At 35.6% G+C, this 8,738-nt stretch overlaps 1 protein-coding gene across 1 annotated transcript; it reads left to right on the forward strand.

Moving 5' to 3' along the window:
• The first annotated feature begins 687 nt into the window (after positions 1-687).
• On the forward strand, positions 688-5,399 carry LOC140161907 (kelch-like protein 28). The gene is made up of 4 exons (XM_072185205.1): positions 688-700; positions 1,591-2,195; positions 3,053-3,310; positions 4,204-5,399. The coding sequence occupies exons 1-4, from the start codon at positions 688-690 to the stop codon at positions 5,311-5,313; spliced, it is 1,986 nt and encodes a 661-aa protein (XP_072041306.1). The 3' UTR covers positions 5,314-5,399.
• Positions 5,400-8,738: the final 3,339 nt, after the last annotated feature.

Below are 8,738 nucleotides of genomic sequence, written 5' to 3' on the forward strand. Positions count from 1 at the left end.
TACAGGGTAATGCATAAATTTTCACCGCAGGGATCCATCACTGCATGATAACTTCTGTATGGTCACTTTTTTTGCCTTCAATCAAGTTTCGGGAGTCCAGTTTCAAATTTTTGCATTTCTCATGGGGAGTATACAGTTAAGCCATTTACTTTGGTCGCAACTTTTGAGTTGAAAGAGGCCCTCTATAATAAGCAATGTAGGCATGCCATGATTTTAAGCTGATTGTTTTTCGTATTTTGAAATCTGTGGGCGTTTTAATGATCCTGAGATTTCCGGTCAATTTTTTTATAGCCGTGTCACATGTGTGACTCATGTTGTGGGAACCAGCCCCAGTAACCAGCCAAACTGCAGAATAAAATAATTCAACGCTCACGATGTGGACCTTGGATCTATGTCTGCATCTGTTAGCTACATGTACATGTACTGTGTAATCTCTTAAAGACCCATCCAGTTGACCAGGCAAACTTACAAGGGCAACCCAATTAAAGTACCATAGGCTTAAAATATAATCAAGACAATGTTCACCTCTATACCATCCAAACTTTACACAGCTCCCAACTTAATGTGTTTTCCAGATATTTGGAGCGACCTTTAAGGATGTCCAACACAGGATAGGAAATATATAGAGATTAATTTTCGCCAAAGTTGACCTTTCTAGGCGAGTTGACCAAGCTTTTTGTGCGCAATATGATAAAAGACAGTAAGTAAGCATATATGTGCAACATTGAATTGGTGAACTTTGGGAGGCTGATGAGGGTTCAGAAACATTTGCTTCTGAGCCAAATTCTTCACTGTGTAAAATCAGACCTCTTGTCTACTGAGGTTGTGAAAAAAAAGATGTGTTGTCACACACACAAATTTTATATTTCAAATATTGTTTTGAAACGTAAATTTTACTAACTAGTACTAGTTGATTCCATTTAGAGTTAAAGGCTCAAGCCCATGAAAATATCAAAGATATGCCTATTTCTTGTGAGTTATTTTCATTGTCTGTTTGGCATAGTCTTATTTCATCCTAATCAAAATGAGGACAATGTCATAAAAATGAGTATCAGTATACATTGCTTTTTTTAAATAACAGATTAAGTTCTACTTTCTACACCAAATTTCACTCCAGAAAAGTCTCTTTTGTTGAAAAATCTTAAAACTTCATACATGTTCATGTACGGTATTTGATAAATTGTAGTCTCCAAAGGGCTACCACCTACCAGTACCATAGTTTATCAGTACCAAATAGGCATGCCTCATAAAAGTGCACAATCTGCACATCGCAAACAATTTCCAATATTCTACTGATCATGTACCATTTTTTTAAAGTCAGAGTGTAAACACATTGTATTATGCAGTTAGTTACAAAACTGCAAACATGCATTTAGGTCCTAAGACCATTACAAATTGATCGTACATACATTGTAGCATAGTAACATTTTTGTGTTCTTTTTGCATGAATGCTTGAACGTTTTAAAGAATTCCATGTTCCAAATGTATTGGGTCACATTCCTTTAAAGTTACCGGTACAAGTTTGATGCATTTCTTTTATTTGGTCTGATATCTTTCATTTATGACTTTAAATGTGTTTTACTTTTACAGTTATACTTGAGCACACCATGTTTCGTAAATCAGCTAAAAATGTGTTTACTCTTGGCTCGAAGATGCAAGGCCATGACAATGAAGCAATGAACCACTCGTACCCGGGCCAGCTGTCACAAGCTTTAAATGATCTTAGAGAAGAAAACCAATTGTGCGACATCATTATCAATGTTGGTGGTAGAGCTTTCAATGCTCACAAGGCTGTCCTGGCCGCATCAAGCAGTTACTACAAGGCCATGTTTACATCAGGGTTCAAAGAAAGTACTGAGAAAGAAATCAATATTGAAGGCAATCCTGGTATTTTCAAAGTGTTGATTCACTATGCTTACACTGGGGTACTGAAGATGTCACCCAGAACGGCTTTTGATGTGCTTGATATGGCATGCTATATGCAGTTTACACATGTCTACAAAACGTGTGCAACTTTTATAGAAGGGTGTTTGAAAGCGAAATGTAAAAACAATCAGATTCCAGCCGGTGATGCCTTTAGGATATACCTGCTAGCAAAGAATCATGATCACTTGGAAGAGTTGGCAACAGCGGCAGTGAAATTCATGGAAGATAATGTGCAGCAGTTGAAAAGATCAGAGGTGTTTCTACAGAATGCTAGTGTGTCATTTTGGAGAGCTTTCTGTGCCGAGAAGAACTAGCTACTGCAAGTGGGGAGAAGCAGGTAAAGAATATTGTTTGAAAATATGAAAATGCTGAGTTTAAAACAACCCAAAAGTTTGATGACTTTCTATAAGCATTAGGGGAAGGGGCCAAGACGTTTTGTAAAAACAAAGTTAAAATATCAGTAAAACATGATTTTTTTCACTTTCCCACTTATTTTAGGGAGCAGATTCATTTATAGGATGGTATCAAACTTTTGGTTTGTACCTTGAGTTAATTTAAGGCTGGTCAAGTGCTCATGCCATTCAAATTATTTTTAAAAAAACTGACATTATTGTTGAGCAGGATCCATGAATCATCAGCTGTATGAATAAAAGGTGATCAATACAGCAGCAAATCAGTGAAAGTAATTGATTCATGCAGAGGTTTTTTTGCAAGAGTGCTACAAAGTCATACCCATTGCATTTCTGTTGGTAAAATGGGCACATCATGATCCAAAGCCTCATCCCCCATCCCCCACTTATTCCAAATATGTTAAGATTTTTATGCTATCAGAAACCCAGGACTACAAAATGTTTTTGCACATAAACTTTCTTGTAGATTTGGTCATTTGACAAAAAACATCATCAATTTTTTATTGTCTGTCTGTAACATGGTGGCCTGTAACTCACAAATCCAATGTCTGAATCAACTTAAATTTTGGAAATTAAATTTTTTGTAGACATCTTTTGAACTACCATAAAAAGAGGATGCTAGAATCACGTAATGCTGGGCTACTTCAAGGTAATATACACCAAACAAATTTACATACGTATAATACATTTTCAGCAATTTTTTTTTTCAATATTAGGTGTTGGAGTTAGTCATCAACTGGTTGAAGCAGGACTGGGAGACCAGACATACACATGCACACAGCCTCTTGTCAAAGGTTCGACTTGGTCTTGTAACACCAGAACATCTGACTGAGTTGGTTACTAAGGACATACTGGAAAAGCCAGAGTGCAAAGCTCTAGTTGATGAAGTACTGCAACTACGTACATCAAGTCAGTCTGTCACCACGTTGTCACTCAAGTCACCACAGTTATTTGCAACCAGAAGCACCATTACAGTAAGTTATCATGGCTGAGGTGACAAAACCATATATCTATAAAAAGTAAAATGTTCAGGAGAGAAAAAACATGGTTATCTTGTAATGGGGTAACTGTAGCATTAATTACTGCCTTCTTATGTCAAGAAACAGTGTTTATATGCAATTTGCAACAGTAATGACGGAAATAACTGAATGCAAAAAAAAGATGCGAGTTACATGGTTTTGATTTTTTTGAGATGCAAGGTTTTTGCACCACACTTATAATAACATTCATTATGCTATTGGCCGAAATTTTGTACATGTACTGATAAAACCTCATAACACCATATAATATACAAGGTTTTATCAGTACAATTTTGTAAATGACTGGGTGTATTTTTGCAGATTGACATTGCTATATATACATATAGCTACAAAATCAGTAAAAAATCTCATTTTTATCAAAAATTGAGATACAAGATTTTGTCGCTCCAGCGATGTTATAGTCACTATGTACTTCCCCTTAATCAATAATGGAGTGAGAGGACAAAGCGCAAAAATGCTTAAATATGTGCTGATATCAAAATATTCAAGTGATATTAAACAGATTTTGGCACAAAGTTTGAACATTCTACTAACTTTGAAATTGTGACTGTGGCATGGATTTGGGTGACAGTTTACCCATGTCAATGTCTTGTTTACATATCTCACTTGGCCAGGTTTTTGTTAAAGGTTACTACCTCATTTCCAAAGGGACTTCATAGCAACAGTGAAATAATACAAATATTCAGATCATACTTACATTCCTTGGGAGCCCACCAAGGCCCTACATTGTTTTGGTCAAATTGGCTAATGAACTGTTTGCTCCTCTGGTGTCTGCTTGTTTTACATACATGTTCAGTGTTATCATACTACTATGTTTATCATTTCAGGCTCCTATATCTACATACATTGGCAACGCATTTGGCATCACAGTCTCATCTTGTAAATTCCAGTACTACCAAACCACGCAACAATGTTGGAAATCTCTGAAAAGGTTAAGTCCCTTGCCTCATTCTGCATCTTACCAATCTTTAATAGTTGTCAATGGAAGACTGTATGCAGCAGGTGGTTTAGACCAGCACCAAGAGCTGGACACGGATGAGTTGTTCCATGATTCTGATTCCGACTGGGACGATGAGTATGAAGAAGAAGCCAACTACAGGTTTGTACCAGTGTGTCAAAAGCATTTCTACAGGTATCATGCCGTGGAGAACCAATGGAGCCAGCTACCAGCTATGAATGTTGCAAGGAATAGTTTCCCAATGGTGTATTTAGATGGTTATATCTATGCAATTGCTGGATGTAATGAATCTGGGATTGAAATCAGTGATGTGGAGAGGTTTAATCTTAGTACAAAGGAATGGGAAATGTTACCACGACTTCCTGAAAGATGTCGCAGCATATCAGCTGTAGCATTCAAAGGGAAGATCATTGTCCATGGGATTACCCCGGCAGCTGATAATCCCACCACATCACAGCCACAAGTAAAGTATGTCTTGCAGGTGTATCATCCAAACTCAAAATACTGGCAGAGAGTACATAGCGAAGTGCGTGAAGTAAACCAGGAAGTAAACATAATAGATCGGCGACCTATCAATCCCCCTCATCTATTTGTACATAAAGACTTATGCTATAGAGTTTCATATGCTAAAGTTCAATCTGATACACCAAGGCCTTGGTATTGTACTCCCAAACACAAGCCAGTAGTAGATGCAATAGAAGTCCATCCCCTATCTAACGATGCAGCAACAGATGCTGTCTCAGTGAAGGTGGGAGAGAGCATCAACCAAGAACACATCCCAGAGAACATGGTCGGTGCCTTCAGGATCGCTGATGAAGTGTTTGTTAGCATCAACGGATTCAGCTATAACACTGGTATCTCCATCAGTTCAGATCAGATCACGGATGTAGATGTGGATCAGTGGAAACCGTTCAGTGACATCAGGGGACAAGGAGGAATAACTTGTTTTACTTTTGACAGAAAAGAACTGGAAAATTAAACAGAAGCCACTGATAGGGAGTGTCTCATTCTTTATTTAGCTGAAAGGATTGAGCTTAGGCCAAAAAAAAATGATTGTTTGCTTGTCCTCCACAACTTTTTGGGTCGGTCGTATGGAAGCGTTTTTTTTTCTTTTTTTTTTCGATTGCATTCCCAAGTTCCTACCCCATGACCATCTCTATCATCGATCTTAGCGATTTTTTGCAATATTTTCAACTATTGGTGAAAACTATTTCTATTTTATTAATTTCTTCATCTTATTTAATTTTTGAGTTTGTTATCATTGTAGTTTTGTTGAAAAGTAGTGCTAAAAAAAACAAAACTCACACAGTCACAAACATGGGTCTGTCGGTCGGTAAAAGTTTTTAAAAACTTTTTTATTTTTAAACTCGGGTGGTAAATTACGGTCGGTCGCTGGAGGACAGGCAAACAATCTTTTTTTTTTGCCTTATTGATCAACTACATTTAGACCTGATGGAATTATAGAATGGACCACAAATTTGATGATATCTTATAAACAAAACTAGTTTTACTGGTGGAGGGGTCAAAAAGTGTGATAACATTTATAGAAAGGGGGGCAGTATATCAAAAGACAATAGATGCTGAAAATTTTGAATCATTTTAATATGATATAAAAGAGAGGACAATAGATGCTGAAAATTTTGAGTTTTTTTATATATGATATAAAATAAGATATGATAGGACATAATGTGCAAGAATATTACCGCATACATGTGTTTGATTTGCTTTTACTCCACAAATGATGTATGTTCTTCACAAAAGAAGATAGGTATTATCACACATAAATTCAATTAAGGGATGGGGTAGATGGCAAATGATTAAAAATTGATATTTTTGATATTTAACAGTACTCGAAGTAAACTATATACATCTGATGATTTATACTTAAAGTGTATGTAGGTGGGATGAAAAGCTGACGATCAATTGAAAATTTTGACCTTTCGCATTGAAGATACGATTTTTTTTCCCCAAACACCAGAAAAAATTAGGTCGTTTCGGGAAAAAATCCATATCTTCAATATGAAAGGTCAAAGTTTTCAATTGACCGTCGACTTTTCCTCCCAGCTACATACACTTTAAAATATTTCATTAGATTTATCAAATTAAATTCGAGGACTGTTATGTGAAAAATATCAAATTTTAATAATTTGTCATAAAATTTGTATTATATCGTGAATATCATAAAATGAAAATTATTTGATATCAGAAAGACATTCTTCATATGTGACCCATCACATCGAAACACGGCAGTTGTTGTCAAAAATGAACTGGTAGGTTTCTTTATCAGACTAAAGGAGAGCTTTTAAGCTTTAAAATGACACCTCTTCCATTGATGTCGTATGTTGAATGGTGATTTTATGTGACAAATAGGATTCAAATTCCTTATTATTTTCTTAAATTTTCGGGGCACTTTTTCTTTATTATCTTTAAATGTGGGTTTCCGACAACTGCCGTGTTTCGATATGATGGGTCACATATTCAGAATGCAATTCGATATGTCTGATCTGCTCTCATGTGCCACAAAAAATACTGTCGAAACGTTCAAAATGCTCATTCCAGATCCCTTAAAAGTAATCATGTATTCTGTATTATAGTACTCCTTATTATGAGCCTCATTGCTTATATATACATGTATGTGTGTTTTGTCAGAAATGTTATTAATTTACCCTGCTGCCCAAACAAAACAATCCATGAATTAAAATTAAACAAGGCATGTAATGGTTTTTGATGCAATGAAATTTTGTGTCAAGTAAATTACAGTATTTACATAAAACTTGAGTAGTGTCTTGAACTACCCAGAATTTAGGATGGAGAATTTACTTTGCATAACCTTGTTATTAAATTGGTAGTATGTTAAATTTAATTTCGTATGTTGTATGAAAAATCCAGGATTTGATAAATGATCAAATTGGGGGTGGAGAGGCTTAAATTGAATATATATGAGTTCAAAACCCACCCAAGTCCATGGGAAGTGATTTTGAGAAAAAAAAAACCTGTGTATCATTTTAATTCCTTCAGTTAGATTTACCTGGTCAATATGGTAAGTTTTACGTGCAAATGAGCGGGTTAAACTGTATTATGTATGACGATTAGCATTTCAGGGACTTTGTGGGGTTCATTTTAAATGCTGGACTTGGGTGGTTTTTTTAATCATATACAAAGACAACAATGTTGGATACAAAATAAAGCACACAGGTATGTATAATGTTGATAAGCATACTGCCATGTAATATAGACCACACACTTTCCTTGATTAAACCCATTTTGTGTTTCAAGACTCAAATCCTGGACTTGGGTGTTTCTTTCATACATGCTATTTTTTCACATGCTTAATAGACACAGGATGAATTTGAGTTGTTCTTTCATACATATGGCAGGCCTATGTATAGCAACAATTTCCCATGCTTAGCTCAATTTGGCCAAAGTATGGACTTGGGTGGGTTTTGTATTCATATATTCAATTGGATGATTTTTCATGATGTGTTGCACATGGGGGGGGGGGGGGGGATGGTGAAACCCACCAACCCCTGTGGATTGACCCTGTTTGTGACATTAATTTAAATGCGTATTCATTGTGTGAGGTTCACTGACTGAAATATTGTTCTTATTGTTGTCATTTTGACTTCATGATGTGGTACATGTACATTCATGATGTAACATAAAAAAACAAATGAAAGTTGCAACAACATGTATGTTTTTACAAAATAGCCCGAATAGCCAAATAAAAGGTGTACTTGCCAGTATTCTTCATGCAATAAATGACATGTGACATGCCATTATTTTTCAACTTGCGACATAGATGAAGGGTGTTCAATAAGACAAATGTGATGAAAATAATTAAACCTCAAAATCTGGGAATGTACCTTGTAAGCACTTCATATAATAACCATTAATCAGAATAATAACCATTTGTATGACTTATATTTAGTTTGTATAATGAAAATGTCCATTGTTCAGTTCATGAATAAAAAATAAATATTGAAATAAACTGTATTATCATTTTGCATAATTGTTTCAATGTTTTACTAACTACGATTGATATTGCATACTAGTATAACATCCACTTGCTATATATACACGTGTGTGTGTATATAATGGGTTCACAACTTATAAGTTCCCCCTAATACTTATTAAAATAAGTCAAAAAATATTTTACGAAATGTAAAATGGTTTGTTTAGCTTTAGCCCTATTTGTTTTACACATGTGGACCAATTTGTAGCATCACACATGATTGCGTTTGTTTGTTTGTTTGTTTACCCAGGTTGGTCCGTGAGGAACACATGCTAATCCACGGAAAACCATGGACCGTTCCAAGCTCATACAAATGCACAAGCCTGAATAGCCAGTGTAGGCTAATATATGCATGCTGGCCTAGAAAGCTTTGCTAAACAAAGCAAGAAATG

This window comes from Amphiura filiformis, chromosome 1, assembly GCF_039555335.1.
Source record: "Amphiura filiformis chromosome 1, Afil_fr2py, whole genome shotgun sequence".
Lineage (NCBI taxonomy): Eukaryota > Metazoa > Echinodermata > Ophiuroidea > Amphilepidida > Amphiuridae > Amphiura > Amphiura filiformis.

Coding starts and splice junctions, on each gene's coding strand:
- LOC140161907 (XM_072185205.1), top strand. Junction 2,196..3,052: donor CAGAGGTGTTTCTACAGAAT/GCTAGTGTGTCA, acceptor TTTCAATATTAG/GTGTTGGAGTTAGTCATCAA. Junction 3,311..4,203: donor CAACCAGAAGCACCATTACA/GTAAGTTATCAT, acceptor TTATCATTTCAG/GCTCCTATATCTACATACAT.